The 27,827-nt window shown below is 39.7% G+C and overlaps 4 protein-coding genes across 4 annotated transcripts; all 4 read left to right on the top strand.

The window, feature by feature from the left end:
• Positions 1-1,312: 1,312 nt before the first annotated feature.
• Positions 1,313-6,405, top strand: LOC311270892 (high-affinity choline transporter 1-like). Its single transcript, XM_084376119.1, has 8 exons — positions 1,313-1,513; positions 1,814-1,930; positions 2,235-2,390; positions 2,586-2,734; positions 2,834-2,977; positions 3,320-3,473; positions 3,890-4,107; positions 4,577-6,405. The coding sequence occupies exons 1-8, from the start codon at positions 1,330-1,332 to the stop codon at positions 5,135-5,137; spliced, it is 1,683 nt and encodes a 560-aa protein (XP_084232245.1). The 5' UTR covers positions 1,313-1,329; the 3' UTR covers positions 5,138-6,405.
• Positions 6,406-9,835: 3,430 nt separating this feature from the next.
• LOC311270894 (high-affinity choline transporter 1-like) lies at positions 9,836-19,613 on the top strand. Its single transcript, XM_084376121.1, has 8 exons — positions 9,836-10,020; positions 12,968-13,084; positions 13,524-13,679; positions 13,814-13,962; positions 14,096-14,239; positions 14,515-14,668; positions 16,842-17,059; positions 18,498-19,613. The coding sequence occupies exons 1-8, from the start codon at positions 9,837-9,839 to the stop codon at positions 19,056-19,058; spliced, it is 1,683 nt and encodes a 560-aa protein (XP_084232247.1). The 5' UTR covers position 9,836; the 3' UTR covers positions 19,059-19,613.
• A 1,641-nt stretch (positions 19,614-21,254) lies between these two features.
• LOC311270190 (uncharacterized protein) lies at positions 21,255-23,591 on the top strand (the record flags this gene model as incomplete). The annotated part of the gene is made up of 4 exons (XM_084374935.1): positions 21,255-21,285; positions 22,283-22,496; positions 22,795-22,979; positions 23,075-23,591. Exons 2-4 carry the CDS (start codon positions 22,284-22,286, stop codon positions 23,589-23,591), a joined length of 915 nt encoding a protein of 304 aa, XP_084231061.1. The 5' UTR covers positions 21,255-21,285; position 22,283.
• Positions 23,592-25,556: 1,965 nt separating this feature from the next.
• On the top strand, positions 25,557-27,206 carry LOC311270191 (ovarian cancer G-protein coupled receptor 1-like; the record flags this gene model as incomplete). The annotated part of the gene is made up of 3 exons (XM_084374936.1): positions 25,557-25,745; positions 26,353-26,540; positions 26,644-27,206. The coding sequence occupies 3 exons, from the start codon at positions 25,557-25,559 to the stop codon at positions 27,155-27,157; spliced, it is 891 nt and encodes a 296-aa protein (XP_084231062.1). The 3' UTR covers positions 27,158-27,206.
• Between the last annotated feature and the right edge of the window lie 621 nt (positions 27,207-27,827).

The raw sequence follows: 27,827 nt of genomic DNA on the forward strand, positions 1-27,827 counted from the left end.
TCGAGCGATCTTTTTGTCGGCCTTTTGTCCCTCTCTCTCTCAGACAGACACAGCTGTCTCTATTTATACTCACTTGCAAAGCATCAGGCAAACACAACAATTTGTGAGAAACTCTCTACAACAATAATCCACTGAGAGGTGTTCGTAGTGATGTTTTGCAGTTTTCCAGGAAACTTCCACTGAAGCATGTCGTTCGTTTTTAGCCCCTAGCCCCTTTAGCAGGACGGAGAGAAAGAGGAACATTTACAAGCTATTATTTTAAATCAAGCAGAATCCAAATATAGAAATAAATGAATAAACTTTTAGGTTATAAACGTTAGAGCAGCAACACGTCATGCTTACAAGTTATAGTAAAGTTCTGCTGGTTTCACTCACTAGCTTTGAAGCTAAACAAACTATAGCAAACACATTAACCCTGACGATTCTAGCCTGGAGGCCCGACTCATTCACTATTTTGTGACTGCAAACTGCAAAATTGTTTTACAAGTACAAGTCGCTTCCAGCCAGACTGAGCCAGTGATGTTTGCTAACAAAATTGCCAGACGCTGACACAGCCATGTATTTAGTTGTCAAGTTCAGCACCACAAGCTGAATGCTATCAAATCAGTAAGTAAATGTAAAGAGTAAAGTTTATTTGTACAGCAACTTTCAAGGATACAAAATCAGAGTGTTTTACATTAATGATAAATACACAATTTAAAGCAATATAAAAAAAGCAGTGACAAACAGCACGTGGCTGAAAAGTTAAATTCACAGCAACAACAAAACAAATGAGGGCAGAGACACAAACACAAATAAGTACGTCTAAACACTGAAAGATAAAGGTTAATACGCTGCTAGCTGCTAAACTAGTTCCATTATATTCAAGAAGGCAGACATCTCTACAAGCAATATCTCCAAAACCTGCCAACTCACACCAAAACAATTCAGATGGATTAAAAGCAAAGGGAAACTGTGACAAAAGAAAAGAATATTGTTTCTCCAGGACCAGAGTTTAAAAACCAATAAAACATCATAGAATACAGAGTGCTGAGTGTAAGTTTCTCTCAGATACAAGTCAAATGGAAAATGCCAAAAATATATAAGAGTAACACAACTTCCAACTGTCTAGTTGTTAACATCACAAGATACACAATGAAACCAGCTGGACCAGCCAACTGAAGCTGGCTTTTTTCACCAGAGGGCATCAATGTACCTTTCAGTTGGAGGAGACTGTTTTTTTTCCTGTTGCTCCTCTGAAATGTCTCCCTCCTTTTATAAATACTCAGCTGGTCTATCACTCAGACACTCAGACATCCTTCAGTGAGGAAACCAGTCAACGTGTCCATCATGGCTGCCAACATCCCAGGAGTGATAGTGATGGTGTTTTTCTACCTCCTGGTCCTTGGGACCGGCATCTGGGCTTCTTTTAAGTCCAAAAGGGAGCAGAAGAAAAGTGCAGCCTCTGGAGTGGAGATGACCCTGCTGGGAAACCGGAGCATAAACTGGGTGGTGGGGATGTTCACAATGACAGGTGAGGAGAGCACAGATGGCAAAACTAGGATGGAAACTGTGTAATGTGAATTAAACTCACAATAAATCCCCCTTACACAGTAGGTGCAGGCTGCAAATGAGTGCAAAACACGATGTTTTGACTTAAGTTATGTGAATATAATTTAATTACCTGCTAACAATGCACCAAGCTGCAGCTTTTTGTAGAATGACTTTTAGTAACTTTCAGAAAGATGATGAATGAGTGTCCAGCCTGATGGTCTCTGTCCAAACAGCTGCTGTTTCTCCTGCAAGTGACTTGCTGTGTTTATCCGTCCTGTAGCTACAGGGGTCGGAGGAGGATTCATTGTTGGCACAGTTGAGATGGTGTACACACCCTCCATGGGACTAACCGGGGCAATCGTAATGTTAGTGGGATACAGCACATCTTTTATAATTGGTAAGACTTTGTAGTTACATCTGACAGGCTACTGTTTTTCTGCATGGTTAACAAGACAATCTCTCCAAACAGGAGTTACTGTATATTAGACATGAATAAGAATCAGCTCGGCTACCTTTAAACTTAACGTTGAATGTGTTTTTTTTTAATGTAACAAGGCTGATAGAAAAGAAGTAAAAATAGATTACAAGCATGTCATTTTTCCTTTTAGTTGTTTGGGGTTTTTTTTTTATCTCACTTGATTCTTGTTTTTTCTTTAACTCTAACTCTGATGTGGGCTTTTCTTTTTCTTTTTTAAATAAAGGTGGCTTGGTGTTCGCCAAGCCAATGAGAGAAAGAAACTATGTGACGATGCTGGACCTTTTCCATATCAAGTATGGAAAAGTACTGACAGCTGGACTGAGCCTGGCTACAATTGTTCTTGAGGTGTTCTTAGTGCCTACTACCCTGATTGGTTTAGGTACGATTTATGGTTGCATCATTGTGTGTGTGTGTGTGTGTGTGTGTGTGTGTGCTTTATCTGTACAATAAATGTATAGACTGATGTTAAATCTTACCCCCACTGTGCTGGTAAGACTTACTGCAATGAAGATTCAGTGGTAATATTTACACAAAAACTGGTTATACAACTGCACTAATATAATGTGTTTGACAGGAGGAACCATGAGTGTCATCCTGGATTTGTCCTTCACTGTGTGCATCTGGATCTCTGCTGCCATCGCCATTACCTACACACTGCTGGGAGGTCTCTACTCTGTGGCCTACACAGATGTTATACAGCTGGTCCTCATATTCATCAGCATGGTGAGTTTGCTTTAGTTTCAGTTTTTTTCTATTTGTTTTAAGAAAACAAGGCATCAAAAAAGTGTTTATTTATCATTGAAATGTTTTGTGTCTCTGCAGTGGCTCTGTGTTCCCTTTGTTCTGATGAATCCTTCTGTCTCGGATATTAGCCAGACGCTAATGAACAACACCTTACATGCTCCCTGGATTGGTACACTGGAGCTGAGAAAGACCTGGATCATGATTGACGAGTTCTTATTCTTTGTAAGGAGGCAACAATACAGCCTTTATCAAATGCAATTCAGTCTAGTTGTTATGGCCGTCTTAAGACCGATGGTAAATAACATAAGTGTTTGAATGGTGGATAGTTTCCCATTGTTACTAAAGGATCGGTTCGTAGGCAGAGGCTATTAACTGAAACAGTATGATTGTGAATGTCAAGTTGAAATCAGCTATCCTCTGACTGTAGTTGGTACGTCTAATAAAGTTTTCCTAAAATCTGAAGGGGTGCTCCCAGGTAAGTAGCAGGCAAACATTGTCCATGTTTCCCCTATGGAGGTGACACAGTCATGATTACATCAACCAACTAACTGTTTCACACTAAAGGCGCTGGGCTGTCTGGGATCTCAGTGCTTCCACCAGAGGACCCTGTCGGCTTCTTCCTCAGCCACAGCCAAGCTCATGTGCCTTGTTGCTGCCTTCGTCTTACTTGTACTTGGAATGCCTCCTGTACTGCTCGGGGCAGCAGCTGCATCCGTAGGTAATAATGTTGTGCCGTGTCTTTGATCCAAACCTTGTTAATACATGCTAAAACAATAACCAATTGTATATCTTGACTGTGGATAGTCTCAGGTGTGTTGAAATCATTCAGCCTATAGCAATTTTTACGGCAGCAAAAGAGGAAGTCGGGTGAAGTAGTATAAAGAGCAACAAAGTCTGCATAAGGCAGGAGGTTGGGGACAAACGATAGGGTCAAACAAGCACAGGACAGAACATTCAGGCGACTGCTGTTTGTTTCTGTCCATTTGTGTCCAAGCAAAAGTCAAGTAAGTTAGTTCAACTCACGAACATCGTTAGGTTGTGTTATATCCATGAAGTCACGTATGTAACCAATTGGTGTCTCCTGAAATGAACATACATTTATCAGTCTTTCCTTCTTTTGTGTCCATGCTTCAGACTGGAACCTGACTACCTATGGTTCTCCATCTCCATATGAACGTGGGGAAGCAGCTCTCGCTCTGCCCATCACCCTGCAACACCTCACCCCGTCCGTTATCTCCATTATGGGTACAGGATGTGTGGCAGCCGCTGTGATGTCATCGATTGACTCTTATTTGCTTTCTGCAGCTTCTGTCTTCAGCTCCAACATCTACAAGAACATCCTGAGGCCCCAGGTGAGAAAATGCACTTGTTTTTTTCAATTTACTACATCACAACAGGTGGAGTTTAGTTATTAGGCAATATGTCATACAGTTTATACAAAATGAAAGGTATGAGCATGACATAAAGTACATACATTTGACAGTATTTTTAGCCCCGCAACCCCCCGATACTGGGGCCAAATCCAGTTCTCAGTGGGCGAAGGCCAGGGTACACCCCTGGATGGGACGCCAGCTCATTGCAGGACCCTCTGATGGCAGAGGCTGCCTCGCAAGGCGCCAACTGCACATCAGGAGCAATTTTGGGGTTCAGCATCTTGCTCAAGGATGCTTCGGCATGTAGCTCAGTTCCGCCCAGGGGAGCTGGGGTTCGGGTCACCTGCTCTACCCACTGAGCTAAAGAAGAGAGAAAAAAACTTGTCCCTAAAATGGATTGCATTAATTGTTTACCTGTTCTTCTTCCTCCCCCCCTTTTCTTCTTCAGGCATCAGACAGAGAGATTCAGTGGGTGATCCGTGTGTCTGTGGCAGTAACAGGATTGGTTGGTACATCACTCGCCAATGTAGCAGTCAGCATCCTAATGTTTCTATTTCTTAGCATGGAAGTGGCCTACGTTGTAATTTTCCCTCAACTCGTCTGCGCCCTTTTCTGCGACATCTCCAATGGTTACGGAGCAATTATGGGCTGTCTGGTGGGAATACCATTAAGACTGCTCAGTGGAGCCCCGTTACTAGGGTTAGCACCAGTCATACACTTCCCAGGATGCACTCTTGAGGACGGTGTTTATGTCCAGTACTCTCCAGTTAGGACCATCTCCATGCTGTCTGCCATTGCTGCCACCTTGTTGTTCTCCTATCTGGCTTCTGTGCTCTTCAACAAAGGCATGCTTCCTGAGAAGTGGGATGTGTTCAAAGTGAAAGTCCAGCACTCACCACAACCACTGACACCAATAGGTGACACCACAGAACATGATGAGAATGAGAAATTGAACAGGAACAACTCTCAGAACGAGGCATCAGAGCCAATGAGTAGCACAAGTTGTTAGTGTTGGATGGAGTCTAGACACTGGTGGTGGTGATGAGATGGAGATGAATTTTTGAATAGAGTAGACTTGATGAGTGAAGCAACCTGGGCACCCTTTAATGGGCACCTTTATCTCTGTTGTGTTTTGTCCTGCTTATCGTTGCTTTTAGGCTCCTTTCAGAATCATGTCTTTTCTGTCGTCACATATTTTACCAGTCACCTCCATTTTAATGACAGGAATGTATAACCCTGTAAAAGAAACATATAATATACTGCAGTGGGGACAAACCAATTTGCAGAAAACTAACAACCCACATTAATCTCTTAATATAGCTGGGCATATTGTAATGCTATTTTCATAGCAAATATATATTCTGTATTGCTTGTTAAACAGGTGCTTGCTGTGATAACGTATGGCCTGTTTTCCATCTCCACTGAGAAGAAAGTTATCCAAAATAAAACAGGATTTCAAAAATAGACACCATGTTCTGCAGACCTTGAGGCAACATGTAGCGTGAGAGTAGCAGAATCTCTTCGCTCTCCTGCTTTTCTTCCCTTTACTTACTGTGTCTTCTTCCTATCCCATCTTTCACTGGGCTGTCCAAGCTGAGTGGAAAGTTACAGAGGGGTCGATGATCTACTCTGTTTTCAAAGATGATCCTGGTGCTAGTCACTACATTTCACAGGAATAACAACTGGATCTCATGTGTTCACATTCAGCTGCTGACCTCTTCACAGAGCAGCAGACACTCAGGGACCAACCTCACTTTCTTCAAACGATCCTCATTTCTTCATTTTAGTTTACTTTAAAGGTGCGCAATGTAGTTTTGGGGGACAAATTATAATAATCATGAATTGATTTTTATGCCTGAATAAACAAAATAAACAAAAGCTGTTTGTGTCCATGCCTGAATAAGCTGAATAAACAAACTGACCTTAAAGGACAACACAATTTCATACAGTTTAACTTTTTTGGCGGACCCTGCCACCTTTCTAGTTTCAAACAGTGTTCTGGGGACCAGCTTTGGGGAACTCTAGGAGAACAGCTTGTTTATTCAGTTATGGAAAGAATAAATATTTCTGATCTTACCTCATTAATGTTGTTAATGTTACAATTCTGAGATTGAATTTCTTCTCCAAAACCACATAGTGCTCCCTTTAACTCATATTTTCTTAATATATTGCATTCATATGTTTGTTGCTGGTCTATGTGTATGATATGAAATATGTATTTGTGTATAGAAAATGCCAATAAACATGTATAGATTGTCAAGTAAAGGCAAAAGAGTGCCCTCTTTATCCAAGTGTCCTCACTTCCTACAGCCTTCTTTTTTTCTTTTCTTTAAAGTAAAGGCTTGTGGTAAAACAACATTCCTCCACAGGGTTGTTTGTGTAACATGAGGAAGTTCTGGTATGATGACTGTTGAATGAAAAGCAATATTTAAAGTGTCACACTAACCACAAAGTTACAAAATCTTCAATAAAATATAATAAAGTAGTAACCAAATAGTTAAACAGCAGTTAAATAGCAGCATGTTGTTGATCCGACTTCGATGGATAATTTGTAGTCTTAGGTGTCCATCCAGTGGTGAAAATATATACCAGAGAAAATTACCTCAATTCAGCTTCATCCATGTCCTCAATATCGAAATGATTTTGTGTTTTTGTATAAATTAATTATATCCCCTTTACTACAAAGAATATTGGTAGTATATAGTAATTTTCAAAATGAAACTGACTAAACTTAGTGAAAAAACTGCAGCAAAACAATTTACCACCTAATAATACTCATGTGCATTCTACATTTACATTAAATCAGCTTTTCTTTTTATTTTATCTAAAAAAACAAAACACAACCTGACAGGTGTATTGATCATCCCAAAGTTTGCAGAAGCCACGGAGGTTCCTGTATGTATGGATTCATTTGGTAGAAGCAAGCGCAAAACGTGATTCCCAAAATGTTTGGATTGCAAAAACATGGATAAAAACAATGCAATGATTTTCAAGTCATTTAGGACCTATATTTAATTGGATACAGGACTAATACAAGATATTTAATATTAAAAACATCTTAAACATTTGGCAATGAAGTCATAAGCAGAGGCTATCCACACTTATTTTGAGCCTTGGCCTTACTTTTTATTGTTACACTGAATCACTTGAATTATTCAGCGATGTAATCCATAGTCTGCCAAATGATACAAACCTGTTAACTGAGTGATCAATCAAGGGTGTCTATAATGCACATATTAACTCTGGTCACAAGCAAAGTCAGCTGGCAAGAAAAAAAGGAATCAGTACATTTGTAAACTGTCTGAAATCCAAGACTTTCAAGCATTTACATTTACATTAAGGGCATTTCGCAGACGCTTTTGTCCAAAGCGACTTACAATAAGTGCATTTGTCACAAGAAAGAAACCACAACATATCACCGTCGATAAAGTAGAAAAGAAAAACACAGAAACAGTTTTCAAGCCCTCATCTGAGCATGGTAGCTGCTATTTATCAAAGTCATAAGTGCTATGGTTTAAGTGCTAAGGGTAAGAACATACAAGTGCATTTATTTTTATTTTTTGCATTTTGTGTCACCTGGTGTGATAACAGGGGTTGTCCTGGACGGGGAGGAAGAAGCACAGTGTCAATCCTCCTGCAGGCCTTCTTGGAGCTTTTCTGACATCCTGGGGTGTGTTTGTTCTCATGGGTCTGTCTGGGCAAAACCAATGAAGTCTTTGTACTTCAGCAAGAGCCTGATATGTTATTGAATCATCCATTCTGGAAAACACTTGCGTAACTGAGCATTACTTGAAAATGTACACCATTTCCTCAAATGAGATAGAAAGACATACTGGTCCTGTTGCACTCAGATGACTAATGTAATGCTTGGTGTTTTTTTTGGAGAGGTGCGTACCTTTGTGCAACTGTGTTAAATGTCTGGAAAACAGATAACATCATTGGAATGGAAGATTCAGGAACAGACATGCCTGTGACCCTTCTTCTAACTTTCATGAGGTTGACGACAGGCCACATTAGAGTGCATTGCATTGTTACGACATGATCGGTGATTTATGCCACGCTGATATTTCATGATTTTCAACATTTTAGTCCAGTTATCTAGTAAAGTGCACAGAAGTTGCATATTGTAGGTTTAAGATGAAATCATGGACATTTTTCAGAGATTCAACTTTTCACTCAAATTATTAAGCTTTAATGTAGATATGAATATGACGACAGTATGATATACGGTACGATTATACTGTATTAGCTATACAGAGTACAGTAACACAAATGCCTTGGTGCAACCATGTTAAATGTCAGAAAACAGATAACATCTTCAAAAACCCTGGATTGGTATGCAGGATTCAGTTTCCACATTAGAGTGCTCGGATACGTGATGTGTGTCAATGGCATTCACACAAATTGAACATTGCACATTGCGTTGTTACGACATGATCGGTTATTTATGTCACCTGTCAGTGGTTTTCATGTTGCGGCCTGTCCTGTAATTTGTTCAAGGGCTACCTGTCTCAGAGACAACAATGTGTAACTGTAGGATTGTCTAAAGGGGTTCTGCAAGGTTCAGTACGGGGACACAGTATTGAAAGGATTTCTGAATACAAATATTTGGGTTGAATCAGAAACTCACAGTTAAATTTCATATTAACACACTTGTTAGCAAGCTGAGACAAAAATTGTTTATTTATAGAGACACAGAACTACTTTCCCCATGTTCTGTAGGAAGCGGATCACTGAAGCTGTCTTTTTATCTGTCCTGGATTATGGTGATGTTGTCTATAGACATCTCTGTCTCACTCTTACTCCACTAGACTCGGTTTATCACTCCGCCCTCAGATTCATTACTGGTGAATGTTATTCCACTCATCATTTTATTCTATATGAAAAACGTGGGGGGGCACCTTTAACAGTAAGAGGTGACAGCCATCGGTTTGTGTTTCTTTTTAAAGCCTTGAAGGACAACATGCCACGATATATCAGCTTTTTATTAAACTGGTCACAGAGTCACTATTCAACACGCTCTAGTGATTGTATAATGTTCCCCGGTAAACACTAAATTTGGGAGAACTGCTCTCAGTTTCAGTGCTCCATACACTTGGGACATTTTACAACGTACATTTAAACTTGATACAGTTATACCTATAGGTCAGTTTAAGACGTTCATTTCAAACTACTCAGCATTTGAGTGTAACTGTTTTTAACTACGTGCTGTCCTGTATGGTTGTCTGTCATTAATCTTTTATGTACTTCAGTTTTATTTGTGTTTTGTCATGTTCATTTGCTGCAGTTTCTTATCATTTTTCAAGCACTTTTTTCTGTTTTATTTGTATTCTGTCATATTGCTTCTTATCTGTTATTATTTTTATGTACCCATTCTGTTTATTCGCTCTGTGATTATGTTCGTTGTTTCTGTTTGTTATCACATTTTTGTACCTATTCTGTTTTTTATGTGTGCTCTCGACATCATTGAAAATGAAGGCTTGCCTTGCATCACTTCCACGGCAGTAACTTAAACTTCTTAAGTAGCCTGGCATCTCTATGCTTGCCAACTAGACGAAGGGGAAATAAATAATTGTATGACTGACCAGGTTCTTGTTTTTCCAGTTCTCACTGTGTGAATGCCTTCCCTCTCTTTATCAGCCAGTCTGTCGCTCAGACTTCAGTTGGTCTCCACACACTCAGTGGGGAAGCAGGTCAACCAGTCCACCATGGCTGTCAACATAGCAGGAGTGATAGCGATGGTCTTTTTCTACCTCTTGGTCCTTGCGACCGGCATCTGGGCTTCTTTTAAGTCCAAAAGGGAACAGAAGAAAAGTGCAGCCAATTCAGTGGAGATGACCCTGCTGGGAAACCGAAGCATAAACTGGATGGTGGGCATCTTAACAATGACAGGTGAGGAAAAAACAGCTGACAAAACTAGGATGGAAACTGTATATCAGCAGGGCTGTTTCTAGCTTTTTGGGGGCCCTATGTAGGATGCTGCCAATCTACGATGGTGGGATCCCAAATGGTTTAAGATGATCCATGGAGATACATCAATCTAGATTCATGAAAACCTCTCTCAAATTGAAATTAAACATCTCAAGTTGACCCAAGAAAGTTAAACCTAAGGACAATGGTAATTATAGGTAAACAACGAGGCTCCTCTATGTGCTCCAACAGATGCAACACATTTTTCAACATGACACATAACTCAACATAAAATGCCCTCCCTACCCACCTAAAACAATACAAAAAATAATTAATTGGGCCATTGCACAAGATGAACAGAAAACAAACATAGGCTATTACGTAGAATAAAAATTACAATAAACCAACATCTATTTTAAATTGCAAATAATAATAAAAAAAAACAGCAATAAGAATAATAATACCTATGTAATCACATCACTTTGTGATGATGATCTGTATGATCACAGCCTCATGTTTTCCTTATCTTCCTCAAAACCTCTGCTTCCTGCTTTTTTAGAAGCAAAGTCGTCAATGATGTCATCATATGACAGCTGCTTCAATCGATGTGTCAACAGCCACAACAAAGAATGCATTGTCTAGCCTCTTCATGGCATCCACAGCAGGCCTCAGCTGGAGCTTTTTTTTCTCTTGCTTCTTAGTCTGCTCTCTTTCAGCACAGCCTCGACATTCATTTCCTCACACGTGTCTTTAGCAGCTGCAGCAAAGCCGGTGTCTCTACAACTATAACTCATATTTACATTAATAACATTAATATTAGTCCTGAATAATTAAATTAAATAGACTGGTTAAATTAAACCCAAGCATTCCGGTTTATACATGAAAAAAGCAGTCTCATCTATGTTACAATGACTGGAAATACACTTCAACTCAATTACTGGCCCAAATGAACAATTCGGTGGGCAATAGAGCCCTCTTGTGACAAAATAGCATAACTGCAGTACTGAAAACTGTCACATGGGGAAACAAAGCCAAAGTTATGAAGACATGTGCTTATGTACATAATTATCAAGAAATTGTTACCAAAGACCCTCAACACTCATTACTAATATGAATGTGACACTCATAACATGAAAACATAAGGAAAGTGAACTATATAAGGAAGAAATATTGCACCATGTTATCTACTCTAATATGCAGCACAAACTTAGAGGACTCAAAGGTACAATTTCTGAACTAATAACAAGTCAAATAAAATATATAATAGCAATATTTGGTGGCTTAATATAAGCCAATTATAAGACATTTGAGCATGAACGCACACAACGAGTATCCACCACTGCTCACTCATGGCCAGGGGTCAGCAACCTTTACTCTCAAAAGAGCCATTTTTGTCCCCCGTCCCTCGCCAAAAAAATCTGTCTGGAGCTGCAAAGCTAATTTCTGTTTTATAATGAAGGTAACGCAGCCTGGAAAGTCTAAATTAGCCTATCAGGATTATTTATGGGCCTAAAAAAGATAACATTTATATTTTCACATGATGTTGCAACTCTTTGCATGTCGATTTCAATGATGCCGTGTTTTGTTGCATTTATGAAGTAAAAGAACTACAATAAACAGAAGTAGAGGAGAAATACAGAACTATATATGCAGATCTACTTTAGTCCTCTGATTAAACTGATTATAATCATATGGATGCTGTTATAATGTGTTGTGATTGAGATCCTGACCCACCAAACATTCTAGAAAGTGACAAAGTTACGATGTACGCTTTAAATTACTTAATTACATATTCACCATCAGTAAACAGGAAGCTGTCTGACTCTCTCACTCACGGGGAGGGAGGCTGTTTTCTGGGGAAAAGTTCGCTGAAGACAGTAACTACAACAACACAATAGTGGAAGGACACAAACGCATCGTCAGATAAAGTTTTTTGCCAGGGACAGACGCTGTTTTTAGGGCAGAAGTGTGACGAAGAGTCGGTCGGACAGACAGGATGACTCTTCGCATTTTTCTCCTCATATAAGTTGCCGAAGACACTACCAGTTACTACGTTACTGTTGTTTGGTCCTGTAACGTTACTTTGTGGGACATTTCTCTTTATTTTGTTGAGTGGCTTATCCATTCACACTGGTGGTTTATTTATTTATTTTTCTGAGCTCAAATGAGATAGGAGGACATTCTGGACTGTAGAAATGTAATAAACCACAAGAAAGGTGTGTGGAGGGCAGAGGTGCTATTGGCAAGCTTTTTGCCGTTAGTGTTTTTTTGGAGAGGTGTGTGCCTGGGTGTGACAGTGAAGCAATGCATTTCTATTAAAACCACTTTTTGCAAAAGCCACAGAGGCATTTAACACCAGGATGGTTCGTTCCCATGGGTCTGTCCTTCCCGCAGGCACACAGCTCTCATCTTTACACACCCTGGATTGGTATGCAGGACTCAGTTACCCTGTAACAAAAACAGAACAGACGATGCCAGTGATGCTTCTTCTAATATGGATAAGGCTGACGAGACGCCACATTGGCAAAACAATGTACAGTGCACTATAGTGCAATTTTTACAAAACTACTACAAAACCAAGGTGGCAAAAAAAATGCCATTGCCATTTTTTTTGTTGATACTGGTGTATTTTTACCTCCTTTTATTCACTAACAATAATAATAACAGCACCAGCAAAGAGGAGTCTCAGGGCTGATCTGATCCTACAGGCCCTTTTGGGATGTACGTGTGCATGTGCCTGATGAAGCTGTAATATCCAGTTATGTTTGTTTTTAGTTAATTTTCCTGAAATCATTTCTTCCATGTGTATGTTCATGTCGTCATGAGACTATCCCACTGAAAGTTTATTAATTATGATAAACGATCAACCTACCATTTGTCCCGCTGTGTGTCCACTAAGTTATTTTCTCTGTGTTGATCCCTTCTGTAGCTACATGGGTCGGAGGAGGATTCATTGTTGGCAATGTGGAGATGATCTACACGCCCTCCATGGGACTCACCTGGATAATCGTATTGTTAACGGGATACTGCTTATCTTTCATATTCGGTAAGAGTTTTACATCTGACAGGACACTGTATGTCTGCATGGTTAACAAAATAATTACAGCCTGACAATCTCAGAAAGCAAGAATTGCTGTTTATTAGAAATATACTAAGCTACCTGCTTGGTAAACATAGACACACTTGCCAAGCAAATTACATGTTCCATTGTCTTCAGGGCATGTCTTTTAAGTAACAGTAACATAGCAGCAACACATGCACAAACTGGTGAGGATCGAGGAGCAAAACAGGCTGTGTTCACAACTGTGTTATTTCAGTCTTTAGGTTTGTAGGCCACAAGCCCTGAAAAAGTGAGCTTTTCATAATATGTCTCCTTAAAGAGAAGCTATCTTTGACTTGTTAATGATTGTTTTCCCACTCACTTGATAAATTTTTTTTAACTGTGATGTGATCTGTGCTTTTTTTTTTTTTTTTTTTCAATGAAGTTGGCATGGTGTTTGCCAAGCCAATGAGAGAAAGAAACTGTGTGACGATGCTGGACCCTTTCCATATCAAGTATGGAAAAGCAGTGACAGCTGGACTGAGCCTGACATCACTTTACCTTGATCTGGTCTGGATTCCTTCAACACTAATTGCTTTAGGTTCGTTATATACATACATTTGCACTTTAATTTCATATTATATATACACATTTGTAAAGTCCTTCCTACGTTGTATCGGTCATTTTCATGCGAAGACTGGTGATAAAGTTTCACTGATTGAATGTGATTGACAGGAGGAACCATGAGTGTCATCCTGGATTTGTCCTTCACTGTGTGCATCTGGATCTCTGCTGCCGTCGCCATTACCTACACACTGCTGGGAGGTCTCTACTCTGTGGCCTACACAGATATTATACAGCTGGTCCTCGTATTCATCAGCTTGGTGGGTGTGCAATAGTTTTAGTAAGGGTAAGGGTCAGGGGTTTTGTTTTTAAGAAGACACTCTTACGCAAGACGACCACCCAAATTTAAAAGGTGTGTTTACTTATCATGGATATTTTTTTGTGTCTCTGCAGTGGCTCTGTGTTCCCTTTGTTCTGATGAATCCCTCCACCTTGGACATTAGCCAGACACTGAAGAACAACACCTTACACGCTCCGTGGATTGGTACACCAGGGCTGAAAAAGACCTGGATAATGATTGATGATTTCTTATACTTTGTAAGGAAGCAACAATATGGTCTATATATCTTCACAATGATGATACGTGACAAATATTTTATCAGTGGACTTTTTTCAATGTAACCAAAGAAACAGTTCTGATCTATTAACTGGAACAGTGTGACTGTAAATGTAAAGGTGAGATTACCTATCCTCTGACTTTAACGTAAAGGTTAAGGGCATTTTCCAAGAGCAGATGCACATTTTGCAGCATTTCCTCCAGCGAGGATGCCATATTTGTATTGAAATTAACCAACTAACTTTTTACTTTTTAGGGACTGGGGGGTGCCGCGTATCAGGCCCTGCACCAGAGGGTCTTATCGGCTTCTTCCTTAGCCACAGCAAAGCGTTCGTGTTTTGTCGCTGCTTTGATCTTACCTCTACTTGGAACACCTACTATACTGATTGGGGCAGCCGCTGCATCCACAGGTAATAATGCTGTGCAGTGTTTGTGATCCAAAGCTTGTTACAACATGCAGAAAACAATTCCTCATTTAAATTCATGCACAAGTATTTGACATAACAACTGTTATGCTCGGCGTAAGATTTATTAGCAGGACCCAGAAGAGGACATCAAGACTGACGAAGGTTTAAAGGGTTTTTATTGAATCACTCAGTGGAAGGTGTAACGATGAAGGCAGGCTGAGGCTCCTACAATGACTTGCTGGTGTAGAGGGGATGACTCACAGCAGCGCAGGTGGAGGGCTTTAGTGAGTGGACACAGAAGCTCAGAGGTTTGAGTAGGTTGATGGCAGATGTACTGAAGGCTGGGTCGCGCTGTGGCAAGAGCTGGTTCCAGAGAAAAAATAGATTTTGTTCCAAAAAAAACCCCACTAGAAACAAGAGAGGCTCAAGAAATATGAGTGCTACTGGAGGACCATGTGCCACGTCTGGTTGACAAAATAATCTGGCAGCGAGCAAGGTGAAGACAGGTTTCTTAAACTGGAGCTGATTAACTAAATGCGCTGCAGGTGTGTGAGAGAGTCAGCAGCTACATGCCAATCAGGAAACCACACCCAGCTTCTCCAGAGCACCTCTGCAAACTCAAAAGCACAGAGAAAACACAAAAAAATGCCACAACATTCAAATCATGACAACAACACCTGTGCATACCAGAGAGCCGAGTAAGAGACACACCTACATACCCTTGCATAAGTTGCTTGGCAGGTCTCAAACATACGTAAAGGTGCCCATCTGAACTGACTGACCGAAAGACCGAAAGATTAACATTTCCATACCTTGATCCACACCTGTACTGTGGCTGAAAGCAATTAAGGTCAACTGTATCGAAGCTGTTTAATGTGACGTGCAAGGGTTCAAGTTCTTTCTCATACAATTCCCAACAGCTAGAGTGAAGCAATCACTGGCAATTCAATTGTTAGTCGTTGCATAATGATTATTGTCTTGTAACTGTAAATGATTGTAAATAACTTGTCTTGTTTGACATTTACGCAGACAACACACACATTTACCTGACCATAAAGATGCAAACTCAAATCATTTTTGGATAGATCTGATATTTGGACCCACTGGTGCCTGTGATGCCCCTCTTGTGATAATGAACAGGGATTTTAAATTGGACAAACAGATTAGCTCAGTGATCAAATAGGCTCCTGTCTAGGGTCAAGTTTTTTTTTTCTTTTAGTGCTTTTGAAGGAGTTATAGATGCTTTTTTCTCTACCCGACCTGACTACTGCAATGTCCTTTATGTTGGTGTTAGCTGGGCCTCCCTCTCACGCCTGCAGTCGGTACACAATGCAGTTTCACTACATTTCCTGTTGTTAAGTTTCATCCTAGATCACATATTCACTCCTTGGATTTTAACTCAGTATGAATATTTCCTTTGTTGATCTAATGGTTTTATAGCTTCTATAATGTTATTGTCCTATTTTTAAAGGTCACAGTCACAGCTCTTCGCAGTGCCCCCAGCACAGCAGTCTTTTGCAGAAACATGGTGTCTGCTTAGGCCTGTGAGAGCTGATTTTTGGGAGGGGGTCTTAAATACAAATACAACAAAACAGAAGTGTTAATACAGAGGGTTAATAGAGTTTCTGCAGCTGGTGATAGGAATTCCTGCTCTTTGTAGGGAGGCAGATTTGGCTCAGCTCAGCACAAACAACTGGCTCTTTCAGCTCCCAAACGGTATAAAAACTTCATATGAAACTTCATACAAACTTCAATATTATGTGTATTGACAGACAGATGTTTCGGGAATCTAGTCTTAATTCATTAAAAAACAAAACCCTGCTTCCATTGTTCACCTTAAGAAGTCAACTCGTTCCCGACCAACAGAATACTAGCTGCAGTAATGAACAGTATGAGAATAATAAAACATTTTAAATATTACATCATGTAAAGATTTTCTAGTAGACACCCAAAATATAAGTATGAAGCTGTGCTGTATAAAAAATGGATTGGGTTAGACCATGCAACAGACCAATTTTTTGACAAATGGATTTACATGGTAAATCATTAACATATTAAAATTAAGCGCTGGTTCTTTTGAAAATCTCCTTAAGTTAACGTAAAAACAAAATACTAAGATGGGACTTCACTCAAGCGGATCACCTGACCATTTCCTCCTTTTGTGTCCACGCTTCAGACTGGAACCTGACTACCTATGGTTCTCCATCCCCATATGAACGTGGGGAAGCAGCTCTAGCTCTGCCCATCGTCCTGCAGCACCTCACCCCATCCTTCATCTCCATCATCGGTATTGGATGTGTGGCTGCTGCTGTGATGTCATCAGCTGACTCTGCTTTGCTTTCTGCAGCTTCTGTCTTCAGCTCCAACATCTACAAGAACGTCCTGAGGCCTCAGGTGAATAAATGCACTTGATTTTCAATTTTCTGCTTCACAACAAGACAAGACTAAAGCAAAACATGTGCGCTATGCTTGCATGCGCTGCAGATGTAGCCAGTAAAAAAGACACAATCAAAAAAAAATTCATTGTGCTACACATCAGCCCTGGGAATGGTCCACATACCTTATGTGTTCAATGTGGCCACAACATAAAAGCTAAGGTGGAAGAATACGTATATTACATCACCATCATATATATATATATATATCTTTAAGACGTGCTGGAGCAGATCTGATCCACGGAGGCCCCACCTCCCCACATACAGGACCTAGAGGATCCACTATAAAACTCCCTGGTGCCAGACACCACGGGACACCCTCAGAGGTCTTAAAGGCTCGGTAGGCAGGAATCCTAGAAAAAGGTGATCGTTGAGTCTACACGGTCTGATTCTTTGCAGGCTGAAAACAGAGCCTAGAGGAGGTGCAGAGGTCTGCTCTTCTCTCACATCACTTCATTTACAGTATCCCCAAGGTTATTGTGGAAGTTTTTGCCCAATATTGCCAAAAATAAGCTGCCTACCAAGCCTTTAAGTCCATGTCTTGACAGGTCAGAGCTGTTTTGGCTGCACCTTTGGCTGAACCTTCACAATATTAGGCAGGTGGTCATAATGTTATGCCTGATCGGTGTGTGTGTGTATATATATATGTATATATACACATATATATGTTGTTGTTGTTGTTCTTCTTGAGGAGGCTGTGGCTCAGGGGTAGGGCCAGCGTCTGTTATCAGAAGGTCGCTGGTTCAATTCCCCTGTTCTGCATGTCGAAGTGTCCTTGGGCTGCTCCTGACGTGCTGGTCGACAACTTGCATGGCAGCCACTGCCATCAGTGTATGTATGAATTACTGTAAGTCGCTTTGGAAAAAAGCATCTGCTAAATATAAATATTTTAAATAATAAAAAAAAAATCATATGCACTTGTATGTTCCTACCTTTAGCATTTACATTATAGCACTTATGTACTTAAGATATCCTTGATAAATGGCATCTACTTTGCTCAGATGAGGGCTTGAATATTGTTTCTATCTTTTCTACTTGATCGTCGATGATATGTTGTGGTTTCTTTCTTGTGACATATGTACTTATTGTAAGTGGCTTTGGACAAAAGCGTCTGCTAAATGCCCTAAATGTAAATGTAAATGTGAATCCAATAGATTGCAGACGTTTTAAAATAATTTGATGATCAGCATTGTGGAAAGCCTTAGATTTATCAATAAACAGAGCAATGCACTCCTCTAATGCAGAGGGGATGGACTATATGAGAGTATAAATGGAATAAAGTGACGTGATGATGATGACGACACGATTAGAAAGCAGGGATAGAGGTTTTTGAAAGCAGAGCAGTCACGGTCAGTCCTTTCTTACGTGTTTTCCTTCCTCTCATATTTCTTCTTCAGGCATCAGACAGAGAGGTTCAGTGGGTGATCCGTGCTTCTGTGGTGGTTGCAGGCTTGGCTGGTACATCACTCGTCCACCTGAAAACCAGCGTCCTGCTGTTTAGATTCAATGCCGCCGAAGTGGCCTACATCGTAATTTTCCCTCAACTCGTCTGCGTCCTCTTCTTTGACATCTCCAACGGTTTTGGGGCTGTTATGGGCTGTCTGGCAGGAATAACATTTAGACTGCTCTGTGGAGACTCATCACTAGGGATAGCACCAGTCATACACTTCCCAGGATGCACTCTTGAGGACGGTGTTTATGTCCAGTACTCTCCAGTTAGGACCATCTCCATGCTGTTTCACATTGCTGCCATCTTGTTGTTCTCCTATCTGGCTTCTGTGCTCTTCAACAAAGGCATGCTTCCTGAGAAGTGGGATGTGTTCAAAGTGAAAGTCCAGCACTCACCACAACCACTGACACCAAAAGGTGACACCACAGAACATGATGAGAATGAGAAATTGAACAGGAACAACTCTCAGAACGAGGCATCAGAGCCAATGATTATCACAAGGTTTTAGTGTTCCTGTGTGAGCAGTAGTATCTGTTTTCTTGAGGTATAATACAGATCAGTAGATACTACTAAATATCTTGTTCATCAGCTCTGTCACTGACTGTGGGCAGCACACACACATGCATTGATTTTTATTTGGTGAGCTCATTATAGTCATCACGGTGTCTTATTCCTGAATCTTTATTTTGAGTGTTTTTTTTTATGTTTGACACAGGGGGACATCTTAAAGGTGCTATTTGTAATAAATGTTGATCAATCGTCAAATACTGATGCATAGGGATGCTGACCAACCTGTCCTACAATCCCAACACGTCATTATTTGATGAGTTCTTACAAATAGGACCTTTAACAATTATTTAGATCTTTTTTTGTTTATTTTGGTCTGTGACACATTGTAATTGAGTCATTTCCTTATCCTATTCATAACTAATGTTTGGTTTCATTGTATTTTTCTCTTCTAAAATAAGTTTTATTCATCTGTTTTTGGTGGAAGGCATTCTAGCCTTCAGGATGTGATTCAGAGCAGCTGTTATGTGTTTGGCAACATGGATAAAATCTTATATCACAGTGTATGTTTCTGGAAATTCAATGAATTCAAAATTTTTTCAATAATTGAAAAAAATCAGTCTTTGATGAACTCGCTGAATCAAAACCTGATAAATAAAGGTTAAACTGAATCTCTGCTGGTTGAAAAATCTCTATTGTCTATATTAACATATAAACATAAAGCCCAACCTTGTTTTGTTTTTTTGTAGTAGTCATATAGGCATGACACATATGTTGTCATATATGTTAATGTGATCAAGTTTTTTTACTTTTGAAATGCATATTTCAAAAAATGTCACTGTTTTCTAAAATACTGATAAGCTGATATGATGGCTAAGAGATAAGATTGTTTTTTAGCGTCTCTGTTAGTTTACATTGACATTGAGGTTTATTCTTCTGGCAGACATTTTTGCCATATTAACGAGGTACATTGTGGAGTTTAACTTTACTTGCTTTGCATACTCTTCACATATTCAAAGAAATACTTGGAGACGTAGATGCTGAAAAACAGGAAGTTGCTACAGGGGATCACAAAAAAACATCTGCTAGCAAACTGAAGCACTTTAAAAAACGGACAAAAGTAAAAGAGCCTTTTTTAAAATGGTGTTTGAATATTTTAAGTTTTATTTTTTTTACAATAGCCAGTTATGTTGAGCAGCTCCTCTGCACTTTCAGCTGAGGTGAAAGCAGACAGTCGTGTCAGGATACTTAAGTAAAAACCATATCTATGTTAAAGGTCCCCCACTGTATAAAGTGGGATTTCCTGTCTTTCTTTATTATAAAGTAGGTCTTGGTGCTTTATAAATACTATCAAAACACTAAATCTATGGAAAAATGCACACATATTCAGAAACTGTCCTTTTAAATGAGCATGGCTGTGATCGCACAAACTCCGACTGGTATGTTAACCAGCTAGCCTCGGTCCGTCCTGTCCGTCTCCTTACACCACAAAGTTTCAGTAGATGTTTAAGCAGTGAGTTTGCAACAGTAAACTCAAAGTATGTCAGAAAAATAAATAATGTTACACCTATTTACCTTACTGAACAGAACATTAACAGAACTAAACTCACCAAAACAGTCTTGTTAGTCGTCCCACAATCCCCTCTGGTTTCGCCAAAATAAATCCTAAATTCAAAGATTTAGACGTGAGAATTTTTCGTCTCTACGCACCATTTTCACTCAATGCTGATGCCCGACTCTCTCTCTGTCCTCTGCCCACCTCTCCTTTTCACGCCTTGTTGTTAAATCCATTGTAAATCACCTGTCTTCACCCAGCAACTGTCTGGAGTCCAGCTGTGTTCACTGGGAGGCTGGTTGACTGTGCTGACAGCGTGGTAGTCGCTGTAGCCAAAGATAGCTACAGCAAAGAGTAAAGTGACCTTCAGATTCTGGCTATTTCTTACAAATTAAACCTTTATTCATTCAAATTCACCATATTTGGCACGTTTGAACCACGACAGAATGATTCGTCCAAAAGCACTTGAACAGAAACTGTTAAAATGCAGCAGAGCATATCTGTGCCTGAATCCTTTTTTCTCACTTCTTCAGAAGAGGAGGAGTAAATTAACAGGAAATTACCACATGTTGTCACTTAGCTTATTTAATATTGCGTCTCTGTATGCAGAGGACAAAACATCGGACGTTAGTGTAGGGAACTCATTCAAGTTGGATCTTTCAGCCTTAGAAAGGTAAATTTTGTTGTTTTCTCTTATTTGCAGAGATGATAGGAACTGTAAACAGTCATAAAAATGAATTAGCATGAATATTTAAATCAATGTAGAAAACTAAAAAAAGAGAATGTATCGGTTTGATATGATTGTGGGTAGATTAGCTATACTGTATTTGTGTTTACTTTCATATCACTGAACAATGTCAGGTCATAAATGTGGTGACAGGTGTAATCATTTCTATCAGACTTTTTCTGACCCTGATAGCCATCTATTCTCTTTATTCTATGGTAATGTATGTTTTATAACTGACAAGTGTGTATTAACTGTCACTGTCTAAAAAGATTCTCAAAGGCATTACTGAAAAAAATAGTATGTTATAATCTAAAGCATATTTTTTAGTACATTAGGAGGTAACATATTCACAGGAAACACAAAGCAGATGAAGTGTTGTAATGATGACAGGGAGAGCGAGTGGAGCTGGAGATGGTGTTGATAGGAAAGTTAACTCTGAGGTCAAGTCAGCCAAGCGCACGCTTAAATCAGTTAAGAACAAGGAAAGAAGCAGCCTGTAGTGATGTTTGAGTCCATCGATGGTCAAGTTGAAATTCAACTTTAATGAACACAAACCAAAACTCTGCATTCACAGGATTCTTGAGTAGGAAACAACAATATGTTAATAATTCAATTTCATTATATTTTCATACTTGAGCCACAACAGCATAATGTATCCACAAGCACTTTTAGCATCCTTTAAAGAGGAGGAGCAGAGTAACAGGAACCTGCTGCATGTTGTCTCTTGACATACTGACTGCAGACTGTACGCTGAGGACAGGGAGATGAGAAGAGCTGCAAACAGTCATTACAATATTTAAAAATGTATATTAATATATAAAACTTAATTGACACAGCAGTTTTTGATTTCATTGTAGGTATTGTGTTTTACTTTTGTGATGTCACTGAACAACGTCAGGTGGATATTAAATCACTTGCTCCTTTTCTATCACATGTTCTGAAGAATGGAAGATTTCCACATCAACAGCACCTCACAGGACAAAAGCTTTAATTCCAGCAACATCACCTCCAACTACAGTGATTCCAGGAACATCAGCAATTTGAATCCCGATGAGCTTGGTGGAGAAGTCAGGCTCATCATGCATGTGATGACATACATAATAACTGCTATCGGCCTTCCTTTGACCCTCGCAGCCATCTATGCTGTTTATTCTCTGGTACGTAACTTTTGACTGAGATTTATTTAATAGCTGTCTGTGTCATGTGTCTGTTGTGCAGTCTGTCTGTCTGTGACGGATCTCGCTCTGATCTTAATGTACAGGAATAATTTACTTCATTATTAAAATTAACATGATGTTTATTGGATAGTAAACACATGCAGTTTGCATGCGTGGCACCATTCCAGCCTTCTGTTAAACAGCTGAGGTTAATGGCACCATTTAGTAAGAACTCAAAGAAAAACATTTAAAAAGTCTTCAAGTTTGTGTATTTTGTGATTATAATGTTTCCCTGCAGGTGAGAAAGGATCATGTTGTTCCGATCTACGTCATCAACCTTCTCATCTCAGACCTCATTCAGCTCTGCTGCATGATCACTCTGGTGACAGGAAGTGATGAGATGATGCTTAGAATAGTAGTTCACATCTACTGTGGTAGTCTGATGGTCAGTGTTTGCTTCATGGTGTGCGTCGCCCTGGAAAGGTAACTATCTGTCTCACCAGTATGTGTGAAGCCACTTCTGTGTCTTACAATTATATGAACACTCTTGAATACAGAATATTCATCTTGTTTTACAGGTATCTGGTCATCGCCTGCCCACTGTGGTACCGCTTCAGATGGACCATCAAGTTCTCTGTGCTGCTCTGTGTCATGGTTTGGGTCCTTATACCTGTCAGTCTCTCCACATTTTCGGTGCTGGGGGGTTTTGCTATTGCACGAATCATTATAGGGACTTTCTTCTTCTTTCCTCTCCCACTGTTCATCTTCTTCCTGGGTGGGACCATCAGAGCCCTGTCTGCCAGCCGTGTCCCTACTGATGAAAAACGAAGGATTGTGGGGATTTTGGTCCTGGTGCTGCTTATTTACACGGTGCTGTTTCTGCCAGCCATCATTTTGTTCATGGCAAAGATTCACCACCGTGCATACATGTCTTATGTGTTTTTCCAGTTGAGTCCTCTTGCAGACTTATTTCTGTATATTTTCATGAGGAAAGGGACCATAGACAAGTTTCTGGCCTCTGTGTGTTGCTGCAGAATGGACAGCAATGACAGCAGCAGAATGGACAGCAATGATATCAGCAGTCCAACAGTGTGAATGATGACAACAAATACGGTCAGCTTCATGTAGGCAGAGAAAGAGGGAGAGAAAAAGACGAGAATAAAAAACTTTTTCTGATTCGTTCACTTCAACAAATGTTAATAAAACAATTTATAATCATTTCATGTTACATACATCGATCCAAAGTCCTCTTTGTTTTGCCGTGATTCTTTGTAGCGCTAAGAATTATTAGTAGTATTATTGTAAGTATTACTTTTGGTGTTTGAGTGGTAGGCATGCTAGTTTTTCTGATGTGATTGAGAGCTGCTGCTTTTTGCTTGACATCATAGATTACGTAACTTACATGACTGTATGTGTAATTTAATAAGAAATGGTACTTGTGTAATCTTTTGAAAATTCCATTAAAAATCAATTTCCAGAGAAAAAAGTGAATGTCTGCCTTAGACAAACTCAATGACGCAACAAAACCTGAACCTCAAGACCAAAACCGCTGTTACCAGGAAGGAAACTTGCAGTTGTCAGTTTTTTTTTTTTTTTTTTTGGTTTTTTTGGTATTACTTAAGTATGTTTTGCCATAACTCACATCATAGAGATTACATACTGTTTCAGATAGTAATTTGGGTCGGAAATAATATAGTTAGATAGATAAACAGGCAGCAGTGAGTGACATTGTTGTTGACGGGAAGAAAAAAACAAACAAACAAGAAAACATGAGAAGAAAAACGAGGGAAACAGGCAGAGCACGAGGACCACCCGACCTGTCGCTGCAATTATTGTATTATTGTATTGAACAAACATTGTGGGATATTTTTAAGAAATGAAGGTTAAAGTGATGACATCCAGCAAGTACTTTTGGTCAGAGGTAATTCATCTGATATTTGCAGACACCTGTGGTTTGTGTAATTAATCAGTCCAATGCAATCTGAAAAACATTAACATCTGATTCAAATGAAAATAGCACTGTTGTTGTGTATTAAAACCTTAATGAATGCACATTTACTATGCTATGCATTAGGTGTTATGTTTTAAGGTATATTAAATGAGGACCCAAGTGCAGACACACACAGGCGGCAGGATTGGGGAGAAACAAAAGGCGAGCTTTTAATAAACAAAGTTGAACTACAGACAAAGGAATACAAAAAAACTAAAATGAGTCAAGTAGAACAAAAACAAAGTAAAGCAAAGTACAAATCAAAAGAGAAACCACAAACCAAAACTGGGAGGCAACACGAGGAAAGACAGCCTGTGTCCGTCTTCGTCCGTCATCCTCCGTCTTGGTCTAACACAGGCTAGTTTGGGCGAAGTAGGGAGGGCACGGCAACAGGAACAGGACACCAAAGGACGAGAAACAAACTAATACTGAACATCATGGACCAAGACGGAGGGAAAATGAAAACGATCTGACAAAGACATGAGGGAGAACAAAGGCTAAAGACACACTAATGACGGGAGGAGGAACAGGTGGAGTGAGGAGGCTTGTTTGGCCCCTTATAAACACCCCTCCAAACTAAACTGTGCTAATCAAAATGACAAGTTTCATGTGCACATGAGCAAAAAGGTTTTCCGTGGTAACATTTGGTAACAGTGTGGTGATGGTTGCAAAGAATTTCACAAGACGATCTGCGTGATGCATATGTAATGCATATTCATGCCAGTCTACTTTCTTCTCCCTTCCTTAGAAGAGGAGGTGACAATTTACAGGAACATGCTGCATGTTGTCACCTCCCATATTTAATGTAGAGTGTCTGTATGCAGAGGACAAAACATCTGACGTTGGTGCAGGGAACTCATTCAGGTGGTCTTTCAGCTTTCACAGGTAAATTATCTTATGTTATTCTCATGGGTAGAGATGATAAGAACTGCAAATGAACATGCATGAATAGTTATATAAAAAGGTAAAGACACAGCAGTTTCATTTGATATGATTGTGGATATACTATAGGTATACAGATAATTAACAAACTTGCTCTCTTTTTTAATACCTGGTTTTCTTCAATCAGAATGGAGGACGTCTACATTGGCAACACTTCACAGGACAACAGCTTCAATGACAACAACACTACCAACAACATTCACTCCATCAACGGCACCTGGGAAACATTTGTGACCATCCAAGTTGTGATGACAAGCACAGTCATTTTTATTGGAATTCCTTTGATCATCATGGCCATCTATTCTCTTCATTCTCTGGTATGTACATCATGACTAACATATGTTTGTTATTATTATTATTATTATTATTATTATTATTATTATTATTATTATTGGTCAATAGTGCTATTTAGTCACAAGTTAAAGAAAAAAATATATAAAAAAGTTGTGAACTTTGTACAGCACTATTTGGGTTTTTTCTTAAAAAAACAAAACAAAAAACCCCCTGCAAATTAGCAGATTTTAGCATGCTATCACAATCAACTAATATGTTGAACCTGACAAGCGTTACCTGCTGAACATCAGCATGGTAACATTGCCATTGTAAGTATTTTGGAATACATACTTGTAAACGTGTATCCAAAGGCACTAGTCACCAGTCTGAATGAGCCAGATGCATCACACATGTGCCTGAAAAACAGCTGCACAAGCTGCAGTAAACCACGTCCTTCGTCTTGTTATTGCAGTGATTGGCCAGAATGTCTTACATGATATTTCTGAGAGCACAAATGAGAGTTTGATACAAAAATGCAACAACGTCTCTGACTACAATTGCTGGGCAGAGCAAGATGACATATTTGAGAGGAGGTGGAGTTCAGAACATGTTTAAAACTGCTTGTTTACTTTTTCTAATGTTTCCCTGCAGGTGAGAAATTATCAGGTTGCTCCGATCTACGTCATCAACCTTCTCATTTCAGACCTCATTCAGCTCTGCTGCTTGATCCTCAGGCTGGTACCATTCAGTAATCGGAAGATACATGATATTATCTATTTTATTTACTTCTGTGGTCTGATTGCCAGTGTTGGCTTCATGGTGTGTGTTGCCCTGGAAAGGTAACTATCTGTCTGACCAGTAAATTACTTCTGTGTCTGACCATTATATCACTAATATATCACTAATGCTCCTTAAACATGTTGTGTCCATCTTGTTTTACAGGTATTTGGTCATCGCCTGCCCACTGTGGTACCGCTTCAGACGAACCATCAAGACCCCTGTTTTGGTCTGTGTCCTGGTCTGGGCCCTTACTCTTCTCCATCTCCCAATTTTCTTGGTCAGCAAAAAGGTCTTACCAATTGATTTCGCCATCATCTTCCTTCTTCCTCTCCCACTGTTCATCTTCTTCCTGGGTGGGACTCTCAAAGCCCTGTCTGCCAGCCGTGTCCCCACTGATGAAAAACGAAGAATTGTGGGAACATTGCTCCTGGTGCTGCTTATTTACACGCTGCTGTTCATGCCCAGAACTATTTTGTACCTGACAGATGTAAATAACTTTTACCTTTACCACCTGTCTCACATGTGTCTTAAGTTGAGTCCCATTGCAGATTTACTTCTGTATGTTTTCATGAGGAAAGGGACCATAGACAAGGTTTTGGCCTCTGTGTGTTGCTGCAGAATGGACAGCAATGACAGCAGCAGAATGGACAGCAATATCACCAGTTCAACAGTGTGAATGATGACAACATTCACACAGTTGGTTTCATGTAGGCAGAGAAAGGAGAGAAAAGAGAAGGATAAATGTAGGCAAATAGAAAGGATGGAGACGAGACAGATACTGTCATCTACTGATGTGATTTCCAATAAGACGCCTAACTGTAGATAAAAGGAAGCATTGCTTTAACTCTGCTGTGGGAGATGAATGTCAGGTCATGTCTATCATTAATATCCTTAAACGTACTGTGCAAATCACAAGAGCAATTTAGAAACACAATGGCAAGTCGGAAAACACCATCGCAAATTCCAAAAACACAATGACGTCAACAAGAAAACACATCAGAATTTTGTAAAGTGGAAAGGGCGGGACTTGTACTTGTTGAATCTGATTGGGCAGATCGGTGTCAATAACAGTGGGAACGTGCGGAGGTACTGTTGAGAAAGTTGATTCATTCATTTATCAACTTTCTTTTTATCAACAGTTTTCACATTGTTCATAGTGTATCCAGTAATGTTTAATGTTACTGACACAGACAGTGTTTTGGGAATTTGCAATTGTGTTTTCCGACTCGCTGTTGTGTTTCCTGACTGACAGTTGGGATTTGCACCCGTCGGCCACCATATAAAGGTGTCATTTGTAAGAACAGTTGATTTTTGAGTCTCATTCCCAACTCGTCAAAAACTGATGC

This window comes from Pagrus pagrus (assembly GCF_965226575.1).
Source record: "Pagrus pagrus genome assembly, chromosome: 15".
In the NCBI taxonomy this organism is placed as follows: domain Eukaryota; kingdom Metazoa; phylum Chordata; class Actinopteri; order Spariformes; family Sparidae; genus Pagrus; species Pagrus pagrus.